Source organism: Ceratosolen solmsi, unplaced genomic scaffold (assembly GCF_000503995.2).
Source record: "Ceratosolen solmsi marchali unplaced genomic scaffold, CerSol_1.0 scaffold11, whole genome shotgun sequence".
NCBI classification, from domain to species: Eukaryota; Metazoa; Arthropoda; class Insecta; order Hymenoptera; family Agaonidae; genus Ceratosolen; species Ceratosolen solmsi.
This window is the reverse complement of record NW_011948416.1, coordinates 13,519,501-13,546,332: the sequence shown is the minus strand read 5'-3', so window position 1 is coordinate 13,546,332 and position 26,832 is coordinate 13,519,501. Positions and strand designations below refer to the sequence as shown.

At 30.6% G+C, this 26,832-nt stretch overlaps 7 protein-coding genes across 9 annotated transcripts in view; 5 read left to right on the top strand and 2 right to left on the bottom strand.

The window, feature by feature from the left end:
- Window positions 1-3,008, top strand: part of tgo (Aryl hydrocarbon receptor nuclear translocator homolog tgo) — a 16,588-nt gene extending 13,580 nt beyond the window's left edge. The window contains 8 exon segments of the mRNA XM_011495970.1: window positions 166-357; window positions 525-683; window positions 785-889; window positions 892-931; window positions 1,015-1,193; window positions 1,325-1,545; window positions 1,635-1,785; window positions 2,446-3,008. Coding sequence (XP_011494272.1) covers window positions 166-357; window positions 525-683; window positions 785-889; window positions 892-931; window positions 1,015-1,193; window positions 1,325-1,545; window positions 1,635-1,785; window positions 2,446-2,651 — 1,253 coding nt within the window. The 3' untranslated portion in view covers window positions 2,652-3,008.
- A 1,026-nt stretch (window positions 3,009-4,034) lies between these two features.
- LOC105359372 (U3 small nucleolar ribonucleoprotein protein MPP10) lies at window positions 4,035-6,573 on the bottom strand. The gene is made up of 5 exons (XM_011495969.1): window positions 6,248-6,573; window positions 5,840-6,190; window positions 4,675-5,680; window positions 4,481-4,589; window positions 4,035-4,396 (listed from the first exon to the last, which is right to left on the bottom strand). Exons 1-5 carry the CDS (start codon window positions 6,328-6,330, stop codon window positions 4,035-4,037), a joined length of 1,911 nt encoding a protein of 636 aa, XP_011494271.1. The 5' UTR covers window positions 6,331-6,573.
- A 314-nt stretch (window positions 6,574-6,887) lies between these two features.
- On the top strand, window positions 6,888-7,674 carry ytr (U4/U6.U5 small nuclear ribonucleoprotein 27 kDa protein yantar). Its single transcript, XM_011495968.1, has 3 exons — window positions 6,888-7,072; window positions 7,146-7,321; window positions 7,405-7,674. The coding sequence occupies exons 1-3, from the start codon at window positions 6,972-6,974 to the stop codon at window positions 7,599-7,601; spliced, it is 474 nt and encodes a 157-aa protein (XP_011494270.1). The 5' UTR covers window positions 6,888-6,971; the 3' UTR covers window positions 7,602-7,674.
- A 737-nt stretch (window positions 7,675-8,411) lies between these two features.
- On the top strand, window positions 8,412-11,548 carry LOC105359369 (dim gamma-tubulin 6). Its single transcript, XM_011495967.1, has 8 exons — window positions 8,412-8,631; window positions 8,715-9,009; window positions 9,074-9,230; window positions 9,322-9,464; window positions 10,106-10,305; window positions 10,379-10,766; window positions 10,856-11,095; window positions 11,177-11,548. Exons 1-8 carry the CDS (start codon window positions 8,539-8,541, stop codon window positions 11,500-11,502), a joined length of 1,842 nt encoding a protein of 613 aa, XP_011494269.1. The 5' UTR covers window positions 8,412-8,538; the 3' UTR covers window positions 11,503-11,548.
- Window positions 11,549-13,129: 1,581 nt separating this feature from the next.
- Window positions 13,130-15,569, bottom strand: rush (pleckstrin homology and FYVE domain containing family member rush hour). Its single transcript, XM_011495966.1, has 8 exons — window positions 15,184-15,569; window positions 14,779-14,843; window positions 14,497-14,634; window positions 14,344-14,407; window positions 14,138-14,272; window positions 13,942-14,048; window positions 13,621-13,869; window positions 13,130-13,535 (listed from the first exon to the last, which is right to left on the bottom strand). The coding sequence occupies exons 1-8, from the start codon at window positions 15,197-15,199 to the stop codon at window positions 13,506-13,508; spliced, it is 804 nt and encodes a 267-aa protein (XP_011494268.1). The 5' UTR covers window positions 15,200-15,569; the 3' UTR covers window positions 13,130-13,505.
- Window positions 15,570-15,750: 181 nt separating this feature from the next.
- Window positions 15,751-16,532, top strand: RNASEK (Ribonuclease kappa). Its single transcript, XM_011495965.1, has 2 exons — window positions 15,751-15,989; window positions 16,069-16,532. Exons 1-2 carry the CDS (start codon window positions 15,918-15,920, stop codon window positions 16,291-16,293), a joined length of 297 nt encoding a protein of 98 aa, XP_011494267.1. The 5' UTR covers window positions 15,751-15,917; the 3' UTR covers window positions 16,294-16,532.
- A 582-nt stretch (window positions 16,533-17,114) lies between these two features.
- On the top strand, window positions 17,115-24,506 carry LOC105359366 (major facilitator superfamily domain-containing protein 12). Of its 3 annotated transcripts, XM_011495963.1 has the most exons (7): window positions 17,115-17,146; window positions 17,236-17,581; window positions 17,673-17,880; window positions 17,976-18,184; window positions 18,256-18,630; window positions 18,715-18,865; window positions 23,958-24,506. In XM_011495963.1, the coding sequence occupies exons 2-7, from the start codon at window positions 17,278-17,280 to the stop codon at window positions 24,145-24,147; spliced, it is 1,437 nt and encodes a 478-aa protein (XP_011494265.1). In that variant the 5' UTR covers window positions 17,115-17,146; window positions 17,236-17,277; the 3' UTR covers window positions 24,148-24,506. The 3 variants fall into 3 exon arrangements, with proteins under 3 accessions (XP_011494265.1, XP_011494266.1, XP_011494264.1); XM_011495964.1 differs by lacking the exon at window positions 17,115-17,146 and having other exon boundaries at window positions 17,187-17,581; window positions 18,259-18,630; XM_011495962.1 differs by lacking the exon at window positions 17,115-17,146 and having other exon boundaries at window positions 17,187-17,581.
- Window positions 24,507-26,832: the final 2,326 nt, after the last annotated feature.

Here is a 26,832-nt window from a genome sequence, read left to right as displayed (position 1 = left end):
CCCCCCCCCCCCTCCGCCTCCTCCACCTCCTCCACCACCACCGCCACTTCACTCTATACCCTTCCCTCCACCCCGCTTGTCATTAAAGCACGCGTTAATAATTATCAATAGATGAATGTGAATATACTTGATCCATTTTCATCATAAATCTTTCATCGTGTCTAGGTGATTTTGTTTCCTCATGTGTAGCCACAGGTGGGGGAATGTCGGATCGCGTAGGTGGTGTTCAAGGTGGACCAAACGACGGAGTCGTCAATGACGATGTATCGACTCATTATTGCCTTGTTGCCATCGGACGATTACAAGTCACTAGCACTCCAAATACCAATGATTTAGCTGGATCTAGTAGTAACAATGGTAAGCTAAATTATTTGCTCGTACGAGGGTGAAGAGCCCGTACGAAGTGTATCACGAGTGTAAGCCGAAATGCTTTGAAAATCTGCGTTAAATCAAATCTTCGGCCACATTTGCCAATAATCATTCATTGTAAATTCTAATTTGTCGATCGACATCTCCATTCGTAGAATTTATCTCGCGTCATTCCATCGAAGGCAAATTTACGTTCGTCGATCAGAGGGTTGGAGCTATTTTGGGCTATACCCCATCGGAGCTTCTAGGTCATCCATGTTACGAATTTTTCCATCCCGAGGACCACACTCACATGCGCGAAAGCTTCGAACAAGGTGATCTATAATTGTCATACTACGAGTATTCATTCGTAGCCAATGCTCGATGCATCGTAAACTAATGGGAAAAAACTTTCCGCCCCTCTTCTTGTTCGCAGTTTTAAAATTGAAGGGCCAAGTACTGTCGGTAATGTATAGATTTCGGGCTAAGAATCGCGATTGGATATGGCTCAGAACATCCGCATTTTCCTTCTTAAATCCCTACACGAGGTCGAGTATATCGTTTGCACAAACACCACTGCCAAGTGAGTATCGTGAATAGGTAGCGCCTCGTCGCATATATTTCCATCATTGCATATTCGTTTTTACCCTGTTATTTATTATTCAGATCGTTACACAGTGGTAGTGGTGGCGCCGGCGACAATCAAGCCCAGGCAGACAACGAGGTTGTGACCGCGTACGGCCAACCGGGGCTGGACTATTCTTTGGACCGGCATCAGGGCCGCAACCCCATGTATCCTGCCGCTCACCATATGATGCAGCACGCGACGGGAATGCCCGGAACAGGTAAAAGCCTCTCTTTAAACATTTTATTGGTAAAACGCGCGCCTCGTTAGATCTTGACTAGGTGACGAAACGAAATATTACTGCATTGGTTGACTATTTGCGGACTAAACGTACAACATCCTCGTTGCCAGGTCCATCGGCCCCAGCGCCACAACAACAAGCCAGACCATCGAGCACGCAAAATGTTTACCAGAATTACGAAACGACTCAGTCGCCCATAGCTTATGGCTCATCGAACCAGCAAAATACATCGTCCTCCGTTTTAAATAGAATTCAAAAGTCAGCAACAAATACGTCACCCACGCCAGCGGTTCAACAGGCTGCAGGAAATTGGCCGACTATTGGTCGTCAGGTTTGTATTGTACATTATTTATTATTCATAGTCATGATGGCTTATTGCTAATTCATCCACGAGTTGAACACATTTTGCCGTGCTCTTAGCAGCAGCCAGTATCTTGCGAAGGTTATCAGTACAGTCAATCGAGTCCATCCAGATCACCAAGTGGACCGACATATACTCAACTCAGCAGCGGAGCTCGAACACCAGCTGCCCAATATCACGCTGTTACTACAGTACCTAACAACAATGCAGGTGAAGGATATTTTCAACGATATTTTCAACGATATTTTCAACGATTTTTTTCTTGGCTAGTCGCGATTTTGCGGTAACATGGTTTTTCCGCTACTTCTATGCATCGACGACTTATCGAAGAAAGTATTAGAGCGTAGAATTTCTCGAATTTTATGCGGACACTCGTATATTAATAGTCTACCTGACAATTGGAAATAATGCTCTTTACGGGGAGAAATATTTAAATAAAAAATATCGCATTTAATTAATTTATTTTCAAAGGCCTAGTAATGTAAATGTAACTGAATCATATATATTATTGCAGCAGAACTAAAATTAATTGCTAAACTTTTAAATAGCAATGATTGAACAATATTGAATTTTATGGTTTTAATGATTTAGCATTAGTAGTAGTAGTAGTAGTAGTAGTAGTAGTAGTAGTAGTAGTAGTAGTAGTAGTAGTAGTAGTAGTAGTAGTAGTAGTAGTAGTAGTAGTAGTAGTAGTAGTAGTAGTAGTAGTAGTAGTAGTAGTAGTAGTAGTAGTAGTAGTAGTAGTAGTAGTAGTAGTAGTAGTAGTAGTAGTAGTATTAGCAGTAATAGTCAGCCATTAGTACCGAATTACCAAATCAGAGTATCGTAGTATTAATAAAATATATTACATGTAACGTAACATTTTTTTAGCAATGTGGAGCTGGCAAGGGCAACAACAACATCAAGGTCCTCCACAAGACGCCAGTGGTCAAACAAATACACAAGTTGGTGGACAACCGCAGCCTACACATCCGGCTGCAACTGGTGCGCCTGGTCCACAGACCCAAGAACTATCCGATATGTTACAAATGTTTCAGGATCAAGAATTAAGCATGTTCAATGCAAGCTTCGAATGAATTTGTCATCGCCGTTTGTTCGTGCAAGATTCAATGAACTCTCCGTGTTATAACTCTCAATTGTTTTAATCAAAGTGTGTGACTTTCTCATCTCGGATGAAACTATATCAGATCGACTATCCTCTTTTTATTTTAATATTAAAAAATTGTTGTACTCTATTGTTGAAGGTAGAGTGGAAGAAAAGCATTCGTAAAAAAATGTAACATTGGTAATCATTCCATTATTTGAGAAAGTTCACTTTAGCAAAGTTAACAATTATATAATCATGTTTTTGAAATTAGAGCAAAGTTGTTGAATACGCTAATGGCATCAAGAGATTAAAAACGGCTCGAGAATACTTTAGTTATAAAAGCACTATTTACCCTTTATTTTTTTTTTTTATAAATGACGAATATTCAAGATTTCTTGTTATCGCTAATTATTAATGTAAAAAATGATTGTACGAGGAATTATAATGCACCATGGTACTAACAATTCGGAATAAGTTATAAGCGATTATTGCTTGATGCATGTACCAAGAAAAATGTGACAAATGGGATATGTAACAAAGGGTTTTCTTAGTTCTTGGATTTGTACTCGTTTTTAAGAGGAAATAATATTAGAATTTAAAATTTAGCTCAATTATATTAATTTAGGTATTTGTAATTATAAACTGTGCAATCGTTATTGTCTCGGTAATGAGACTCTTTTCACACAAGAATGTATAAACAATGTTTTCCTCTTTTAATGCACTAAACTGAAATTGCACAACGGAAACTTCATTTATTTGATTTTAATTCTTAAAAGAAAAAAAGAAAAAAAAAGAAAAAAGAAGAAAAAAAAGTGTCTAAAAATAGATCGACGTGTTCTAAAAAATGACAAATTAAAAATAAATATTGAGTGACTTAATAATCGAGTCACTACCGAATGGTAAATTATATGCATTTCATTCTTATGATTTTTTGCTGCGTCTGTAGTCACATATGTACACAATTTACAAGCTATGAAACGATTGAATTTGTTTATGCTATTGTATTATCAAAGAAAATTGTATTAGCTGCTATTGATTTTCACGAAAACGAAAAAAGTATTTTACAAATTTTGTATAGCGTGCAAAATTGTGAACTTCGCTCAAGTATTACTTTATGAATTGGATAAGCATTTTATACATATACTGTTAAGACTGTTGTCTTTATGTTGGTATATGTATATTATTCAAGAAGAATATAAACTTTCCATCTTAATCTATTATACTTCAGTTTATTTATATTTACATTGTAGATACCCACATTTATTTAATATAGCTATATAGGTAGTGAAATTCTGTCTTTACAAATAGCATTGAATTATACAAATATACAATTCTTTTTGAAGAATTTTATTTATTTATTAAATGCTAATAATCATAATTTTAATCTAACAGCAGATAAAGTGTTCTTATTCTTTTTCTTGACATTTTCATTTACTTTTTGTTTAATAGCGCTCTGAGCTTGATCTTGTAAATGAGCAAAGAACGTTGTCGACGATTTAATAGATTTGTCCAATATTTGATTAGTTTCATTGCTCATATCTATAATATTACGTCCTTTTAATTTTCCTAAAATTGCTAGTTTCTTCGTTGATTTGTTTAGCCTATGATTTTCCGCCACTTTTTTACTTTCGTTCATAGCCCGCGCGCGTTGCTTAAGTTTCTTCTTACGCCTTTCCCTTTTCATGTCTGTTCGACTTCTTTCTGATTTACCAATCGGATCACCCTTTTGCTTAGCTATAAATAAAAATATATACATGATATTCGTATAATTTTACTAAATAACCTTCAAATATAAATAAACAATATTATGTATATTACTATGAATTTCTTCAGGTGCAAGTAGTGTTGCATCGCTGATCGCTACAGGAGCAACTTCTTCCATATTGATGGCTGGCAAATTACTAATTATTTTAATTTCCGGTTTTGCCTGAAAACAAATTTTATCGATATATTGATTATTAATTGTGTTATTTTTTATTTTGTCTAATAATAAATATATAAAATTTATTCACTAATTTAGGAGTGTAATGGAAATTGGATAGAGCATCGAGTTTTGTAAATATATCGTGTATTCTTTCTTTTATCTCAATGTGTTCCTGAGGTTCTTTCTCCTCTTGCTCCTCTTTGTCATTCGAATTTAAACCTTCTCTCTGTTTTATATATTCGTTCTCATAAATTTGTGCCAAACTTTCTTTACTCTTTTCTTGATTCATTATTAATTTCTTTTTGTATTCCATTGGCGTATCAACGGGCTTAAATTTCTTTTCAACGTCATCCCACGCTTTGTCTTTAACCCTTCCTCTAATGATATCTTCTAATTTCATAGTAGTTTGTTCTGTTATAATAGGCGCAGGTCTTGATGCAGAATCAAACTCAACGTATTCTTGTAAAAGAGAATTTTGGGGTCTAGTTAAAGCATTAATTTCACCCTTTAATTGCCAAGGTTTTTCTGCAACAGCTTTTTCTTCCAACTCTTTAATTCTCTTTTTTAACCTTTCTTGTCTTGTTTCTAAAGAGGATTTAATACTTTCGTCAGTATTTTTATTTTCATCCGTTTTCATTGTAGCCCTCTCATCCGAATCCGTTTCGTCCGTTTCATTTGAAAGATCGAATTTAACTTTTTTTTTATCTCGTTCATATTTCATCTGTTCAATTTTAGTTTTGTAATCGATATCATCGGTATCGTCGCTTGCGCTATTATAATCCTTCTCACTATCGTTTTCATTTCGTCCCCCTTGGCTTTCATTATCGCTTTCAGGTTTGTCAAAGAAATCGGCATATTTAATTCGTCGTTTAGTTTCTATTACATCTTCATCTTCTTCGTCAGCCACATCAGAAAAATGATTAAATAAATCGATCGATTCCTCATCATCGGAACTAGTATTCTTATTACGAGTGATAGTCATTTCTTTTTTATCTTCCTTTTTCAAGTATTCGTTTAAGTCGTCTAATTTAAAAAATTTGTCATCTACTTCAGTCGTTTTCCTTTTTTTTTTCGTATTACTAGAAGCTTTCTCTCTTTTATCCTTATCATATTTATTAATATCTTCGGTTAATTCTTCCGTTATAAGTTCATCGTTTCCTTTATTTCGTTTTTTATTATCTTTATTTGATTGTTCATTTTCTTCCGCCGATTCTTCATTTTCTTCCGCTGATTCTTCATTTTCATCCATTGACTCCTCATTATCATCCGTTGACTCTCCATTTTTGTCCGTTAAAATTTCATTTTGTTCTTCGCTTTCATCGTTGGATGAGTTATTCTTATTTAGCGCCTTTTCAAATTCTAATGGTATTTTTAACGACTCTTTACTATTTAAAATTTTAGAAATTTCTGCTAATCTCGAAGGACTTAGTAGTTCATTATTTGCAAATTCAATTTGCTGCCAAATCTGTTCCGTATCTAAATCTTTGACAATAAGTTCTGGCAACGCTTTGGAATTTGGATAACTTAATGATTTAATTTTAAAAGATAAATCATATAACTGCTTGGTAGCATTTTTGAGATCTTCGTACAAATTTTCTTGAACACTTAACAAAAAATTATATTAAAATAAATATTAAAATTAGATTAAAATTATGGAATACCTTAAGAAAGCTTGTGGATCTTTGGTGCAGTTTTGTATCGTTTGTTGAATTTCATCCAACAAAATTAAATCATCATTCACCATAATTGTTGAATAAAATTAACAATATCATGTAAATAATTCAATAATTGATGACTAGAAAATCAACGTATAACGTTTTTCGATACACGTAAATAAAGTAATAAAATATTTATATCGAAATCATACGTCTCAAAGGAGCGAGACTCAGGTTATAATGCACCATGTGCTTAAGCACATATCATTCGCCTTAGCTTAGTATCCTACGTTTAAGTCCCATCTATTTTATTTTCGAAGATAATAAGATAATTTCAGGGACAGCGATTCATCTCTTATGTGACGGTAAGAAGAACCTGCTATAAAATCTTATTGTTACATATGTTTTGTAAATACCGTTAGAATCGTCAACGGAGGTTAATGATTTTTTTTCTTTTTTTTTTTTTAATAAGTTATACCATTATGAGATTTACGAGCGTTGAATATATAAGATGTTTTCTTTTTCTTTTAATTTTGTCATGACAACTAGCGATGGCACACTCGATTCAGATAAATAGATGAAATTATCTTGAGCCGGTGTAGTGTAGTGCTTATACATTGTACCGTTGTAGTGAAGCATAGTTGTTTCACATTGGAATAGGTAAGCAATACGTAAGTAAGATGATGTTATAATATAGTATTTATTTATTTAATTTGTTTAATAAATAATTATGGGAAGAAGTCGTTCTCCTTCGCCAAATCGACGGCGCGACAGATCCCGCGAGCGTGATCGAGAACGTCGGAGAAGAAGATCCAGAGAGCGTAGGCGAAGGTAGAATATAACCTTTATACTTGTTATCAAAATTATTTAAATGAAGCAATGCAAAAGTACTGTTTGTGTGCAGATCCGTCGAACGTGATAGAGCAAAATCAAGGGATCGTGATAGGGATGCCGATCGACATAGGGAACACGATCGTGAACGCGAGAGACACAGAAGATCCTACAGTAGATCAAGATCTAGAGAAAGGGAACGTCCTATCAAGCCTAAGATTAAACACACGGAACGACCAATTATTACCGGTTGGTTTTAAAATGAACACTGGATTGTATGACATAATTATAAAATTACCCTATTACTGAATTTGTTTATCTATTTCAAATAGAAGCTGATTTACAAGGAAAAACTCCAGAAGAGCAGCAAATGATGAGAATAATGGGATTTTGTGGCTTCGATACTACCAAGGGAAAGAAAGTTGAGGGAAACGATGCGGGCGCTGTTCATGTTATATTAAAAAGAAAATACAGACAGTACATGAACAGGAAAGGAGGATTTAATAGGCCACTGGACTTTGTAGCCTAATGTTGACCAATAATATATTTCATTACATAAGCCATAAGTTATTTAAGCATTTTCAATGTAAAAAAGAAAATAATTAACGTCTATTATAAAATAGAAATTACCTGTGTACAATAATTTATCTGTCAAAATTTTGTAGAAAGTAAACTAGTGTTTTAAGATATCTTTCTTGTCTATAATTCTATATTCGTTATTCATTATTCATATCCTTACTAACAATCTATCTTTTATTGAATCAGAAGTTATGGAGACGAATGTAAACAAATATTGAAAATGCTTTTAGAATAAATTATTTATAATACTAATAAAATTTGTTGTTCATCTTACATACTTTATTATATATAAACCTTAAATAATTAGCAAATAATTATATATTAATTGTTAGATCTACTAAAATAATTAACCATCGTTAAAACAAAATTTTTCTTCGTTAAAAGTAATGCTTGCAAAAACATAAGGACAACATTTGCGTTTTTATTTAATTTATTACAAAGCACTTATTTACATCAAATAAAACGCATACGTATTTATGGTATTATACATGTCCACGAAATAAGTAAGTAAAACAACATTTTCTTCGCAACTACAAATTAGAATTCTAAATTTGATTGTTCTAATGGTAAAATTCATTGCTTATATATTACGAGTAAGGTATGCTGTGAAGTGAGTTACCTAAGATTTTGTCGTTGTTTCCTTTGAAATTGCACCTGATATTTTGGCGGGTACAGTAAAGTATAGCCTATATGTATATACGTATGTATTCACTTTAAGTATTTAAAATATTAGTCAAGCATATAAGTCTAATTAAGCAATTAATAAGTGTTTGTCAAATTTTAAAGTACAAATGATAATTAAGTAAAAAATAATATATTATCGGCAAACAGAAAATGTATACAGGTAGTCACCACTAACTAACAGGAATTATAAATTCTTTATAAAAATGGACCGAGTATCTGCCGAATTTTATAAGAATGTAATTTTACTTACAAAATTCGTTCCTCCAAACGATGATTTCGATAAACTTTTTAAGGAAGTATGATCTTAGCTCTTTATGATCGGAAAAAAAATGATAATAAATATGTTATATATTTAAATGTTTACCGATTTAATTTATAGGGTATGTTTGATAAACCAAATACTTTAGGTTTCATACATGTTTCTTTTTATTTATTGAACATATATTATAAGGATAATATAAAAAATAAGGTTCAGTGGCCAGTTATTTGTAAACAAACTGAAAATAAATTTCGCAACGATGTGAGAGAATGTTTGATGGCAATAGCAAATGAAAATCCTGATATCAACTTTCCTCCAATTTTTGCATCACATTTGCTATTAGCAAGAGGCACCAAGTTTCTACTGATTATGTGGAAATTTTCTTTAGTTGTACTCCGTACATTTCTAACGAAAGGTATGTTATCATAATTTATTGAAAATTTTTATAAAAAAATAATTAATTGTTCAATTGTTTTTAGAGTATCATTCCGTTATGTCGATATCGCCAAAGCCAGGTCCTTGTCAGGAATTAACAAAAACATTTTTAAAAAATGTTACAAAAGATAATAATAATGTCATTTCTAATATTCGCAATGAAAGAGAAAATATAATACAAGAAGCAAAAGAGTTTGAAAAGTAAAGTTATTTTGCTTAAAGTATTTAAAAATAATATTAGACTTTTGTAAAATTTTATAATAAAATTTTATTTACATGTATTTTATAACAGGAAAAAAAATGATAAACAAAGTGAATTAAAGTTAAAAATATTAAAAATGAAAGAGAACTTAAAAGAAATAACAATTACTGCTCCAGTTAACGATACAGCTAGAACAAAATTAATAAATACCGATGATAATGAAATAGTTAATAGTGAGTATTTATCATGCGTGTCCATATAGAATATATTATATTTAATTGTTTAAAAGTCCAAACTTATTCCAAGAAAATACAGCTTTAAGTTGTTTAAACAGCCAGCGGACTTTGTTCTTCACTATTAAAGATTATTTTTCAACTTTCATTTATTAATATTTAACAACTAATTAACTAATTTATTAATCCAACTTATAAAGATTAAGTATATTTCATTGTATAACATTAAATTTAGAATTTATTATTACAATTATATCTTTTCTATAAGTGAATCCTTCCGATTTAAAATAAGTGAAATATAGTGAAGCGTAATATTTACTGACTATTTTTAGTACAATGTCTAGACTATTTTACATCAATGTAGAAAATGTACAAAATTATTTAAAAAAAAAAATTATAATTTATTTATCACGGCTACTAATTACTAACAATACTTTTTTAAAAAACTTAAGAAAATATCAATATATTTCCACAAAATTTTAAATAAAGATTAATTCATGCATTATAATCATCAATTTCAAGATACTAGTAAAGAGCTTCGATACATGTCATCAAAAAAAAAAAAAATTTAATATTAAATAAATGAAACCATAATTAATTAAATTTCATATTAAAAAAAATGCTTAATTTTGCTATTTTAGTGTGGGCAAGTTTTATAGATAATAATTTAAAGACAGCGTTACAAAATGATTATGAATTTTTGAAAGAAATGAACGAAGTTCTAAAGTGCCTAGGAAATATAGTGTTGAACATTATTGGAAATTTACCAACGCTGAATGCTCTCAATTTTAGTCGAATCGATGTAGATCCAATTTATAAATTAGTACCACCAGAACTGCAGGTAATAATTATCTATATATATATATATATATATATATATAAAATTCATATAAAATGATGCTTTACTATTTAAGGTTCTTCCATATGGTTTATATAACAAAGAGAGTTTAAATTTGCAACATTTATTTTCTATTTTCAATATTTTAATAAAAAAGTATAAAGTCAAAGTTACAAAATATCAGTGTGAAGAATTGTCTGAATGTAATAAGCAATTAGAAATAAGTAATAAAGATCTAAAAATTGCAATAAATCATTTTCAAAAATTACACGAACAAATTGCAAATTTCAATTTCATTGAAATGAAGAATAATAACGAATTAAATGACTATCAGAAAGTTATTTCAAATGTACCAGAATTCGATAAAGTATTATTCATGCCATCTCCATCGATTCAATTAAATAATCATTATGAGGGGAGACGAAGTTTTTATCAAAACAATTTAAAACTTACTCCCATTGAAGGTATAAAATGCTTATAATTAACAAATTACAGAATTGCATTTAAGTGATTAATTTAGCTCAATATATTGATAATGTGCGTTACTTTGTAGGTGCACACAAACAGTTATTTTCGAGGCACGCATTCAATGAAAAGAACATGTGTTCGATGAAGAAGCCACTTTCTGTACAATGTATTAATTTTGATGACTCATTGTTATTCGACGCCAGTGGTGATAAACAATTGCTGTCTCAGCAACGCTTTCATACACCTTCCAAACTCAAGTGTACTTTTAAAAATGTTGACAAATACTCTAGAATATTTTCTTCTTGCAAACTAAATAATAATAAAGGTAATAACATTAAAAAAAAATATGTGCTCTATATCTCCAGAGTAGAAGGCTAAATATAGAAAATAAACTTTTTTCACATAGACAACAAAAACGTAATGTCAATGATGTCCAGTACAAGTAACTCGATGTTACCATTGATGGCCAAACAACATTGTATTTCATTAATGGATTCGTATAATTCAAGCCAAGAATTTTCTCGAGAGCCATTTCTGTTGAATTCGAATTTGCATTCCTCAATGGACCCATCAAACTCGGATGATGCAGAAAAAGTATCGCAAAAAAACACTAAACGCCGCTCTATAGGTGATTTGGTAGAAAGATACAAAAAACTTTTACAAAAACGTGATACTCAAGAAGAAAGAAATGCCTCGACAAAGGAACTTTTAGATGAAGAAATAGTTATATGATTTTTTTATTGTTATAGGATAATAAATGCGTAATATAAGTATAAAGATTTTATTGTACAGTTTTATAAATTTTGTATTTAAACATGTATTTATAATAAATAATAAAAGTTAAATAATATATTTAAGAAATTTTAATTTACGAGAAAATTTGTGTATGTAGTTTTACCAAAACTACTCGCCGTTTAATATTACATTTTTAAACTTAGCTAGCGGTTATTTTTAAAAAATATCGATAATATATTTTTAAATCTATTATTAAAGAATGTTATCTTCTACTTAGAAACAGGAATAGCTTTCAAGAAACAATGTTAAATGTTAAATCTTAAATAGGATGTTTTATTATTATAAATATTTTACATTTTACCAAATACTTGATTTAAATCAAATGATTAAATTTTTGTTTCAAGTAAGATTCGTTTAGCACAATTCTAATATCAGCAGTTTTCATAATTTATTTGTATTAATTGACAATCTTATTTGCAAGTAATTCATTAGAGATGTTTAAATGAAAGTATTAAAAGCTTTGAACTTAAATTTATATCGTGACATATTTATGAACGTTCAAGATAAAAAAAATAAAATTTCTATATTCTCAGCTTTATTATCGATTGATTAATAATTTAATTTCCCAATTTTTCCCAACAGACGCACTAGAATCTCTAAACGTCATCTCATTTGAATATTCTTTCATACTTTCCAAAAATACTTTTACCTGTACGTAAAATGGTAACTTTCATATACAATTGTCAAAAGTTTTTAAAACTTCGTTATATGTATTATCATTTTTAATATCAAGCTTCAATCGAATTAATCAATAATCAAAAAAACAAAAAAAAAACAAAATAAAAATCACGAATTATTTAATCGCTCGCCACATACAAATTAAGCGCCAATGATCATTAAAATTTACATGTACATTATCGGCAGCACTACCAACTTACAATGCGCTTAATCGAAAGATTCTCCTTACCTTTTGCCCAAATCAGAATAATCAAGTTATGACATGCTGAATAAAATGTAATTATATAGTTATTAAGGTAAAAATAATTATAAAATATTCTACTTATTTAATGTATTGCATGTATTATTTAAGCGTTACATGTAGTAGTAAATAGTTATTATTAAATGTACAAAAGTTACACATACCTTCTGATTAAAGTTAAAAAAAATTAAAACTCAAAAAAATCTTTAATATTAATTAAAAAAATATACCATTTCCTTGTCCTTGTTTGATTAATTACACTGTGCGTATATAAATGCCTATACGCATATTATATATATATATATATATATATATATATACATATATATATATATACATCTATATACGAATATGCTAACATGCATACACATGCATATACATTTATTTAATTGGATATATAAATATAAATATATATATATATATATATATATATATATATATATATATGTATATATGTATAGCAACATGTTATTTATAATTTTTATTGCATAATAATGTATATTATTTCCTTGGTTATTATGTAAATAATCCTTACTTGGCTTAATAAAAAAAAAAATTCCTATTAAAATACTCTTAAATTTGGCTATCAAAATATCATTTGATCTTTGGGTAAATATATTTTGCTGAAATTGTTAATTATAAATTATTTCTATTCGTGAGAATAGAAAATTGCTGGTATTAAATCAATATTTATATAAAGCCATCTAGTGTAGAAAGGCACAAAGTGGCAATCTTAAAAATAGGTACGAAGCATTGTCTTTTTTCATTCTTTCAACTTATTATAAATTTACTTCTTATCTTTTGCATAGCCGACGTTCGACGGTATACGTTAGTGACATCCATACGAACACAGTCACTTGAAATAAACAACTCTTGTACGTACATATTAAAATATCAGTCGACGACTTCTCGCAATAGCTACAATCGTCTCATTATTAATTAGGATCTTTTAAGAAAATTTCATGTTCTGCAGTGATTGTCAAGAATATTTTTATTAAACATTTTATTCCTTTATCTGCATTCATCGAGCCAGACTCGAATAAAATTTTGGCTAAAAATAACATAACCCAATTTAACGAATGAAAACAGCGAAGAAAAATCATTATACCCTCCCTGTTATCGTTAATTAAACAAACCTCGTCGTGGTTTTCTTCTTTATTGGCAGTTTCGTCGTCGTCGCCTGAACTATCACCACCAGAACTGTCGGCCGAATTGCGTTGTTCTTTGATATCGTCCGTTAATGGTCTCGTTGCTTTTACTTTACTCGCGGTATCAAAGCATTGTAAACAAACCCTTACCGCTTTACCGTTACCTTGGCCAGGTAATACCATTTTTTTATTACTGCAAGGCCCGCATACCACCGCTCCGCATTGTCTACAGTGATGCTAAGACAAAATGAAAGTATTTTACAAAACGGCTATGTTTGATCATCGACGAATGAATCGACTATTAATTACCCTTCGATTAATCACTGTAAATTGTGTTTTATTGCAATGCATACAGATTGTCGCTTCGTTATCCGGAACCCACACAGCTGCATGAACCTCCACGGGCTTCTTACCACCTAGGAAATAAAATACAGTAAATTATAATAAAACACGATCGACGGATGGGTATACATTATAAACGCATATGTTTATATTTAAATCCCACTTTTTCTCAATAGATCTTCGAGATCTTCGATGCATGTTGTGATGTGTGCCATCCAGTCCTGCTTTTCGGTCGCAGTAGCAGCATAAACCGCAAACGATTTGGTCACTGTTTTTATTAGCCATCCATTTTTATATTCTACAAAAGATTGTCAAAAGCATGTCGAGTGAAAATAACAAAGGATCCTGTAATTATAATAGCAAACTTACGTCCATCGTCGGCCAACGATTCGAGTTTGACTTGTTCCAATGGGATTATACGCTGCTTATTGTACTGAAGAACACAAAATAATACAACGTGAAACGATTAGCTGCCTATCGTCGGTCAAATTGCAAGCCACATAATTATTATAATTGCAATACCTTTTTCTTGCTTATTACTATATTTCCATAAACCAATATGTCGTTAAAAAGAAAAAATTGTCGTGGTTTGGATTTCTTCCTGCACATTTTTGTCAAAACACCTTCGCCGACGAGCACTCTTCCAGAAACAGCCAGGGGCTACATTACCGTGAAACAATATTTACCAATACATTAGTCATCGTTAGTACACGCGACTTACGCCTAAGAATCGCGTTTACGCTTATAAATAATCGACCACGATATTACAAGTTCCACTCATTCCTCGAAGCTGCAAATTATTACCTGACCAGAACTGCCAAAGCAGCTCTCCACCATAGTAATCCGCCTGGCATTAGCCTCGCTGTTTACTGCAAATAGGACGTCACAAAATTATCAATAATGTTCGCAAATTTAATAATGGAAAAAAAATTATAAAAAAAAAAAAAAAAAAAAAAAAAAAAATAACAAAAAATGTATCCCTAGAGCAATTTAACTATTTTAACACCGAAGGCAAATAGCTGTCAAAAGCCACTTGGACGATGTGACAGCTCCTTCTCACTCAACGCCGACAATCCGAAGCGAGTGCAACTCAAAATGTAAGATAACGGTAAGTAAAATTATTGGCCAAAATCATAAAAGCAATAAGAATACAACACACCAAGGGATAAACAAATAAAATAAATAAAGTAGAAAAAGATCCGAACTAACCAAGTCGGTCAACCATGATTCTAATCAACAGGGTCGACAACAGCAGGAAGCATCACATGAATCACTCGCGACTCCTGCTGCATATCATACCAAGTGCGCCTGAGTCTCCGATCGCTCATGCACGGACTCGACTCCGAGATGCAAGTGCGAGCACCGGTCGACAGAGGCGCCACCGCCTCGTCCCGGCTACGAGGAGATCCGCGTGATCGCGAGCTGCTCGTGCGCGTCAAAACGAAGACCGAGGAGCTGCTCTTCGGGCTCGGCTCTTGGCCGATATCCTGCCGCCGCCGTCACGTCACGAGCCTCACTATCCCCGCCAACCCCATCCACCCCACCCCACCCCTCGATAAAACGAATCCGAGGACTTTCCAGCAGCTCCGTTTACCAACGGCCGTTCGAATCCCTTGGACGAATGCCGCCCGAGAGTTGCGCATGCGTCCCTCTAGGAGTCAGCGGACCTCGACGAAGCGACCAACGACAGCTTCGGTTCCTACGCCCTCCGCGGCGCTCGCAATCGCAATCCAATGCCGTGAAGTGTCGTATTTATCGACGTGCATCGTCGTATCATATGACTTGATCACCCGTTGACTCTCGCCACTGGTGGGCGTTATTACTTTGCCAAGCAAAGTGCTTTCGCTTCGAGATACATGAGAATTTGCAAGTAACGTTGCTGCGCGGCCCTTTGTAAATAAACAGCAAACAGCTTAGTTAAGTGTAAGGAGCTCGAGGAAGTAATGATGAAGATCTGCGGTCCAAAGTATGCCCTTTGTGGCCTTGTTATTTCTGTGTGGGGCATTTTCCAACTTGTAATTAAAATTCTATTGCGACTAATCACGAGTCTCATTAGCCCGGTAAAGCATCTCCTAATGTAATTATTCATTTCAGGTTCTGATGGGTATTTTCTTTTACATTAGAAGCGTTGCCCTTGTCGAAGATCTTCCTTTGGATGACAAAACTTTTGCCAAGGCTGAGGAGTTCTACATGGCAGCGGACAGTGGATTCACAAGGAATGCTTACAATTGCTGGATAGCAGCTTGCATTTACGTATTAACATTCTTATTTTCCGGTCATCAATTTTACCTTAATTCAAGATCCTCATTAAGCGTCTGATTACTGGACGTTTATCAACGTTGTAACGCGGTCATCTTTCCAAGAGAGAGATATAACAGGTCGATAGATTAACGATTTGCACTTATGTGCATCCTTGTAAAGATTAGATGAAATTTGATTTTTGTTTGTGCAAGTTATGATGATGCCTTGTATTATAACTGTGCCTCTTTACGTTTCTTATTATATTCATGTAAATAAACACGGAGTTGAAAATTTCCATAATATAAGATATTTAAATGATAAACGATTATAAATATACTGGAGCTCCTTACAATTTTATCGATACATTTGTAATATAAGTTCGTTACATTATGATTTTGTTATCCAAAAAATCATACATATATTGTATATTTAATTAAATTTGTGACAAATGAGCAAATAAAGTCTGTACATTATATTATATATTATTACCGTCTATTATTATTTATTGTCTATTATTATTGATCTTTAATCAGCGAGTCATCCTTTAAGAAATAGTATCAGAAATGCTTCGGAAAAAGTTTTATCCACTACATGTTAATATTGAAGTATTGAAAGGTAGATAGTAAAATCTTACATTAAAAATTAATAATAAATCATTGGTGATATACAGTGCGTGTAACCGACGAACTGTCATTAATATGGAAGTGAGACAGCTAAAGTATGTGTGCGTTAATTCTACCAATATGGATGTAGATAACCGCATAAGTGCCGATGATAATATTTTTTTCGTAATTTAATTTTCACAACTAATATGTTCTTACATTCGTATGAGAATAAAAATTTTGCTTTTTACTTTACTAGAGACTGTTTGTATTTTTTATATTTATTACAGAGCACAAAACAAGGAGTATTTTTATTTATTCCATAAGAGGTTAGATGCATATATTTAAAATTATTATTCGTTGTATTAATTTTCCAAATACTGAATGTATCAAGTTAATTTTCGTATTTGATATTAAGTTCAAGCAAGAATTGATAAACGCGTAGGGCAACAATTTGAAAATGGATAATACTATTGATGAATCCAACGATAATCAGCAGCAAGCCGAAAGAATATCCTTCAAATCAAAATTAGCCTATGGAGTAGGACATATTTTAAATGATATTTGTGCTTCCATGTGGTTTACCTATCTTTTGGTTTATTTTCATCTTGTACTTGGATTTAGCTCTACGTCTGCAGGTATAATTCTGTTAATCGGACAATTAGCTGATGCAATTGCTACGCCGTTCGTTGGCTTACATTCCGATAAAAATGACAATTATTGGCTGTGCCGATATGGTAAAAGAAAGACTTGGCATTTAACTGGTAAGGCATTAATATTTATACTAATAATATTAGTCAATTAATACGCTCTTTCAAAGCTTTGTGAAATATATAATAATCTTTTAATTTTTAGGCACAATCTGCGTACTTGGCACATTTCCATTTATATTTTCTCAATGTATCGGATGCCAGTTGGCTCATCAATGGGCTCAACTTATCTACTATGCTGCCTTTGTTGTTATATTTCAATTTGGCTGGGCTTCCGTTCAAATATCGCACTTGTCCCTAATTCCAGATCTTACACAATCCGATGAAGAGCGCACAACTCTTACAGTGATTCGGTATTTATTTACTTTTATTTACCACGTATGTACTTTGATAATACATCTACCTAATTATTTTAAACATTTTCATTCATTTCTCTTATTAAATTTAGATACAGTTTCACCGTAGCCTCCAATGTGTTGGTCTACTGTGTAACATGGGCTGTGCTCGATATCACCAGTGAAAATTCATCCGATAAAATTGGACCAAACGATATGCATAAGTTTCAACAAATAGTTTTAATTGGAATGCTCGTTGGTCTTATAACGACAATTATTTTTCATGTATTAGTGAAAGAAGATAATACAAGAGATAATTTACGTAAGTATTGTTTATTTTAATTGGAATATAGGCAACGATAACACAAGTTGTTAAAAAAAACTTATTTTTAGTAGGTACATCACAAGAGCAATCACAGCGAGAACTCAGATCACCGCTTTCGTTGTTTAAAGATCTAGAGTTATACCAAGTGGCATTTATCTACATGCCTACTCGACTGTTTGTAAATTTAACCCAAACCTATGTTCCCTTATATTTACACGAAACTTTAAACATGCCGGCCACATCACTTGCCATTATACCATTAATTTTATATCTAAGTAGCTTTAAAGCTTCGTTAATTATTCATTATCTCAATTCAAAATTAGGAAGAAAAGTATCATATTTAATTGGAGCGTCAATGGGAATTAGTGCTTGTATATGGATTTGGTTTGGTAAAGGTGACCAATACATTCATCTCTTTATATATCCAGTTTCGTTACTTTTAGGTATTTATATACCCTCAATTTTATTCAGCATAAATCCTCAAGGAGTGAAAACTTATTTGCAAAGTATTTTTTATATTTCTATAGGCTCTGGGGGTTCGATGATGCTTGTAACTAGTCTTGCCATAACAGCGGATTACATTGGGCATAGCACGGAGAATGGAGCCTTCATTTATGGTATAATGAGTTTTGCGGATAAACTTTCGAATGGATGTGCTGTTATGTTAATTCAATACATGTAAGTTGCTTTTATTAACTTTGTATTATTAGGTTATAATTGTTACAAAAAATTAAATATAGATGTTAAGATTCGGTATTATATGTTGAAATTGTTTATTGTAAAAGAATTTCTTCTTCCTAATGGCCAAGAACAATAAAAAGCACAATAAACGCATCGATCATTGCCAAATTATTGTGATTATTAAAATATGAAAATCATACTCAAATACTTAAACTCTGAAGCAGGAAGTTATAAACAAAATTAAGGCAAATGTGTACCTTTAAATTAAACGGATTAATTGTTATTTCAATTCGGCTTAAGATAAAACGTAATAATTGCCATAATTTTATATTGCGTATCGCTAACATTTTTTAAAATGTCGAAAGAAGAATTAGCTTCGGTCACGTACTTCACCCAATAAAACTTCGTACAATTGAACAAGTTTTATCGTCATGAAGCAATAAACCCTGCAATGCGACACTATTCATTCCTAAGCTTACAACTAGTTAATAATAATATTAAATCATTAATCGCCAAAGCAGCTCAACGGCTGCTGCATATTTTCATTAATCGTTTTTATAAAGAATAATCAAACTTTCATAATTCTAATTGACAAAGTTTGAATAAATCTCGTATTAAATCGCCTAAATTTTGTAAATATTACAATACGATGTCTATGTTTATAAACATCTTTTTCTTTCATACATTTTAGATCAATTTTTAATTTCATTTTTACAACAGTAATTATTCCATTAAAATTTGTATATTATTATTATTATTATTATTTTTTTTTTTTTTATCTCGCGTCATGTTCCTTTGAAACTAATATATATATATATATATATATTCACACAAGTTTATATTAAAATTATATATAAAACTTGTTTATTCCATTCTATCTACTTGGCTTATCGATATTAATTTGCGTGATTTAATTAACTTTGTAATATTAGTTGAAGCATAAAATATAAGTATTTGCAGTCGATAATTTATGTATCGACTATATTCTTCACGATTATCCTCTTATTTTTCTCTAAGTAGACCGGAATTATTTTATTGTTGATATAGCAAATGTACTTTCTTGAAATATTTTCAATATTCATTTATTATCGCGTCAAGATAGTAAATGTTTTCTTTTCTTTCAAGAACGTTCTTTATTTCCTTTTTGTATTTCAATGAGTGTTGCATTTTTATATTGCGATTACTGTGATAATATACTACCTACTTCCCACTTATCATGTACAAACGTCATGACACATCTCCGTTAATTTAATGTCTTATTCTTATTTCACTTTATACGCATTACTAACATGCAAACATTTCAATTATATGCTTCTTTAGAAATTTCTTTATCTTGCGAATTCAGCAGTAAAATTCGATTAACATTGTCTCAATATCATAATGCGAATTAAAAAAATATAATTATTCAAAATTTTTACTATAACAAAATTTCTCTTTCAATAATAATTAACAACCTATTGTAAATCAGTTTACTCGGTTTTTCGGTAAAATATCACACTTAATAGTCGCTAAATATTTTACGAAAACATGTTTATTTTATTACTTATGTTCCTTCTCTAATCATGCTGCTTCCTGTTTATTCGTAATCATATTATAGCTTGGCTATACATGTCAGCGTGTCGTTTATAAACGTATGACTATACATAATCTCTAATGATATTGTATACATTTATCTTTATTTAGAATTCCTATTTTGTAGCCACTTGCTGTATATCCGCTCGAAAAACTATTTTGTGTTTGGAATAGTCCAGGTAAGGGAAAATTGTCGTTGATTTTAACGTGACTAAGATTTATCGGCCTAGACTCATTGCGCCTACGCTTAATTCCCATCGTTTGTCCACGATTGGCTATTTGTATAATATATTTGCTGCTGTTCATGAGATCTCAAGGTCATACGCACTATTCACAAATCGTCAACGGACACAAGATGTTGATTCGAATTTACAGAGCCGAGATTTTAATTACTATATGTATCCATAATGGTTGCTTTATGGGCATCACTATCATTTTTATAAAAAAATAATTTATCAAAATATTATTTAACCCCTAAATTAGTATTTCCCAAACTAATGTATGTATACTTATAAATATTATGCAAATAACTCATTTTTATTTATGTAAAAGAAAATTCAAACTTTTGTCATTATTTCTTAAAAATTAGAATCATTTCTCCGATTCATTTTTATAAATTCAATTAAATAACCGTAACCAAATTGTACTATGATAAGTTAAAATACTAATATACATATTATTACTATTAGCTATATTTACTAGAATATAATAAATATATATATATATATATATATATATATATATATATATATTTATTAGAATTTATATTGCTCATAAATTATCATTAGCATAAAACTGATATTAAATATATTTCATTTTCGACTTGTTATTAATCCTTTAAAAAGATTTATTTTATGCTAATTTTAAATATTATGTCTTTATTGTATTTTAAAAAATTACGGCATTCTTGGAATTAATAGTAATTATAAAACAAGAAAATTAATTTAATTTTAAAGTAAAGAATATTAAAAATAATATTTATAAATAATATTGATTTTAAGATTTAATTAGAATTTAATTGAACCAATTTTATTAATGCTATTGCATTTAATAGCATTAAAAAACTATTGACACAAACACACGCGCGCGCGCGCGCGCGCACGCACACACCGTTTTTATATGATTTTTATAAACGATTATGACTAAAATAATAAAAAAGCATTTAACATTTTGAAATTTTACTTACTAATGTCATTTTAAAAATTCGAGAATCACTATAAATGCCTTATTCCAATTTTATAATATTAATTTTTAATCTGGTAATATATATTTTTTTTCATTAAAAAAAGTTATTGAATATTTTTCTATTTTACTTTTATTTTGAACGATTTATCAAGTAGATATAACTCTTCAGCCTTTTAGAATTAAATTAGCTTATATTACAAAAATTCCTCTGGCAAATGTGCATATATATGCATATGTGTATATATATATGGATAATAATAGTATATTCAATTTTTTATTAAATAAAGAAAATCCTTAGAAAATATATCAATTACAATAATTATTTTAAATTAAAAAATAATAATGAAAGGTATAAATGTATTATGTAAGCATCATAAAATAAATTAAAACAATCAATAGAGTTTAAGGATTTGGAAAAAAAAATGACATATTTTAAATATATCGTAAATTGGTAAATCGCTAGTATTATTGTTATAAATGTAAAACTAAATTAGTAACTTTTATTTTTCACTAACTTTTTTCTATTTTGAAAATTAAAAGAAAAATTTTTATTTATGTTACAATGCGTAGATTCAAATACTTTTTTTATTACCAAGTATAATTTTGTTGAAATATGTTCTTTACCTATGTGCTATGAATTTTAAGTAGTTTTCCGCTATCTTAATGCTTACTTAATACTAAATCCATTTTATAATAATATAGAAGAGTAAATTATTCTAATTATAAGTGCGATCATATCTATTAAAAAATTATAATAATATCTTATTCCATAATTTATATTCTTTTATAATATATATTTATATTTTTTTATAATATAAAAAAAAAAGTATTTGAATTATTTTTATATTATAAAATGAACTATTATTAGGATTAATTATTATGAATGAAATATTTTTATGAATACCTTTTATATAATATAAAAGAACGTGAACATCTTACTTTTCACAAAAGGTGGATTTATAGAGAAAAGTCTAGGATCATTTATTTCTACTTTAAAAGCATTTTGTGGTATCTAAAACAATTTGGTATTCTAACGAACTCGTAGCAACGTGTACATAGATAAATTTTTATTCTGCAAGACAGGCAAGAAAAATATCAAGTTGTTCGACTACAAAATTATTCTACTTTTGCTAATATTCCTTATATATTGATTAAATTAATAATTTTCCCGATTATTATGGTCTTATAAATTTTATAAAGTTTTTTTTTTTTTTATTTAATCATTGATTAAATAAAATATTTCTATACCAATGTGTAAAATTAAAGTTATGTATATTGTTATCGTACACATTTTGAGTTATTAAAGATCAAGATTCATTTATATCTGATCAATATGCTTTCATCAATATAATTAAAAGTTCTATACATTTTACATATTTTTATGATATTTTCAAAATAAAACAAAAACGTCAACTATCTCATGTTTATATATTATTTGATATATTGTTTAAAGCGAAATTTAAAAAAGAGCTTTTCAATTGGCTACATTATGATTATATCTTCTATTAAAATATATTTCATATACTTTGATCTTTATCGAGCTTTATGATAGACTATGCAACCCTTTATTAATAAATAAAGATTTTTATTTACTTTTTATTTGCCTTTTAGTAATCGTTAATAGTAAAAAATAAAGCCTAATTAATAAAATGAATTAAAATAATAATGAAATTCATTGAAAAAAGTTAAATTTTACGCTGCAAATTGTACTTATATTTTGAATTAATAAAAATATGTTAGTTGAAATAGGGATTTGACACGAACTTACAAACTTTGTCAATTTTGAATGGTACGTGAACTAGATCGTATTATAATTTTGAAAATTATAAAGTACAATATATTATAAAAATATTGAAATTTTTCATAAAATTTTTTAGAAAATGTAATTTCATTGAATTTATATTATAATCGGTTATTTCAATGGCTGTTTAATTTTTAAGTAAACTTAACATATTTCTAAAAATTAGATAATTAAGATAAAGAAGAAATCAGTCGTTGTTTTTAGTCTGTTTTTTAATTTTTTAATTTTAAAAATTTGCTATTTATTCTCATTAAAGTTTGTAATTACATACTCCACAAGGGATTGCAATATGAATTTCTTATTTATATTAATTTACATTAAGCGGCAACGGATAGTTTGGTAATTGCTCTATTTAAATCTCAAATGAATGCTCTTAGATAATAATCGACGAGACTAACGCAGAAAGTATTTTAGATTATTTGTGTGTGTGTGTGTGTGTGTGTGTGTGCGTGTGTGTGTGTACAAACCTTATTTAAATTGTATTCAAATTGCCTTTTTATACACCAATAATAATCTTTTTTTAATAATTAGGCGATGTACAACTGATTGCACTGACTATTTTAAAGGAGTTTTATCGTTTGTATGCGGCGGATCGGCACTTCTAGGTCTCATTATGACCCTTTCCAGAAAGGGCTGCAGTAATGTTACCAATACAATAACAAATTATAACAACCTAACATCCGAGGATGCTGAAGAGAATCGGACGTCCGACAACGCTTAATGCACAATACTTAAAGCAAAGTATTATCTAAGGGATAAGGGATTGTTTACTTGTATTATGAAATTCGTCAAATATCATTTCGCTGTTTTTTAATTGTAATTAAGATATTTTTATATTTCAAAACTATGCGATGTAAAATCTATATGTTGATGTTAAGAGATTTGTAAATAGTTGAACCGACGTGTGCAATTATACATACGTACATAATAATTTGTTTACTCGAAGACGTACGGAAAGAGAAAAATATTATGCTCAAATAAGGAATTGTTAAGAAACTCGATAATCACAATCAACAATACCTATAGTATGTGGTTCCTGTGTGCGTATGAGCGATATAAACAGAAACCTGCGCGCTCATTTATGAACACACAAATGTGTCTATGTGCGGATAATTGTGAAAAGTAGAGCTTTGGCATCCCGACGGCGAGCCTTCACAATTCATCCATTTATCCATTCATCGATCTCCCGAGTGTCTTGGCTTGCGCGATTGTCGCGAGGAAGTGGGGTCGGAATTTAATGGCACGAGGAAGTCGGACCCGCGTGCCGTGACACGCGGTGCCTCCTCGGGGATGCGCACGCGAACATCGGCGCCAGGCTCCGTCGGGTCAACCCTCTCCACCCCACGCTTCCCTTCCGTGCACCACCCCCACCCCCCAATCAGCCGAGACTATCCCTACTCCAACCGATTCATCGATCCTGCGGCCATTCGGGCGACCACCATCGAAGCAACGGCAGCAACAACATCAGTAGCAGCAGCACTACTAGCAGTGGCAACAGCAACAACAACAGTAGCAACAGCAAAAACAACAATAGCGACGGCGACGTCGGCTCTACCGACTCCTCGCTGTCAGGATAATGCGCGGTTAGTTATTGTACGTGTGCCGCGTGCTTAGATCACAACACTAGGGCGAAGGAAAGAGAGGTGTCAAGACGTCTACGTGTGACCAATAAAGTACCTGCGTTCGATCCTTAATGTTGTTGTTATTTTATTCTTATAAGCACCGACTCATACACTCTTTGGTCGAAGCATCATATCTCTGTACACTTATTGCACATTGTATCGTGATAATTAATTTTATCGCCCGTGTCGTTATTATTAGTTATTGTTGTTGTTGGTTATTGTTGTTGTTGTAATTGCATATAAATTTGTTTTTTTATTATTTTGTATTTTTTTGTTTTGTTTTTGTTTTTGTTTTTCTTTTTTGTTGATAAAGTCTATTTTTGCTTCATTTAATTATGAAACGAGCGTTCTAATGCACCTCTGGGCGCTCCTGCTGCACTTGTACGCAACGGGCTTTATAAATATTTAACGAATGGGTTCGTGTGACTCATCTACCGGTGATTCGCGAAATCACGTATTCCTTTCGTATATATTGATTTTAACATAGAATTACAATTTCTTAGACCAGTAACGTACAATGACTCTAAATTCTTTTGTCTCTTTTTAGTCTTCGTTTTCGTCTCGGGCATGTTCATTAATGCCCATATAATGTACACAATTGAACACTACCTGTTTCATACAGCATAAAGTCTTCCTTCTCTTATCGTGTAAAATTAACTATTTCTAATTTCATATTCATTTTACAATGTTATATCGAGCAATTTCGTAATATTTTCCTCACGCAATACATGTAACACATCTATGATATTTTATAAAATACTTTTACAGCGATAGCAGATTTATTTTATGTAGCACAATTTATATTAAAATTGTAGATATTTTTTTTTTTTTTAATAAATAAATATAATACCGCATAGTATGATGAGTCTCGTGTATTATTTTTAGATTCCAATACTGATTAATAAATTTTGTATATAATTATACTTTTTCAAAATAATATGTATGTAAAGTATAATCATAAAAGTACAATATAAAATATGAATTGGTAAGATACAGACATATTTCACGTCAATTGTAACTATGACTTTAGCGAACACTTCATAATGGTTTATATGAAAATAATATTCTTTAGCTCATTGCATCGGTATGCGTTGAAAGATTTGAAAAGATATGCGATAGATGAATGCTAAAGAATCATTACATCCTCAAAGTGAAAATATCCTTGCATTACACGATGATTATAAAAAGTTTTACTTTCATTTGTTTGATTATACAACTAACTATGCACTACTATATTATTTAAAGTTATGAGATTATCGAGTCACTTAATCAATAGTAGCTTGAAAGTCCAATTATCTGAGAATTTAAACGATTGTTTAAATTAAATAATTGATTTGAGGAATTCAATATATTTATTATAAAGTTAATTAAACGTCAACGATAAAATTTATTATTATTTATCCAATTGTATTATCAGAAAATTTTAGTAGCCAATGTTGCGAGCCGGATAAGTCCCGATTTTATCACTAGGAATTTCTCAAATTGCCAATACTATACTTTGCAAACGAAACAAAGTGGTAAATGAAAATTAAACACTTATGCAAAGAATCTCATTCGAATATTATAACGTTAGAGCATTGGAATTATTTAAATTATAAATTTAAAGATACCGCATAATATAGCATTGATTTTATATTTAAGTTTTGTCTTACACATTTAAGATAGAAATGCAGACAGTAATATCGAATAATTTCATTATTCCATTATTTAATATCTGACGATTGATTTTAAATTATTAATTTCTCATGACGATTATAGTGTAAAAATATTAAATGAAAATTAAA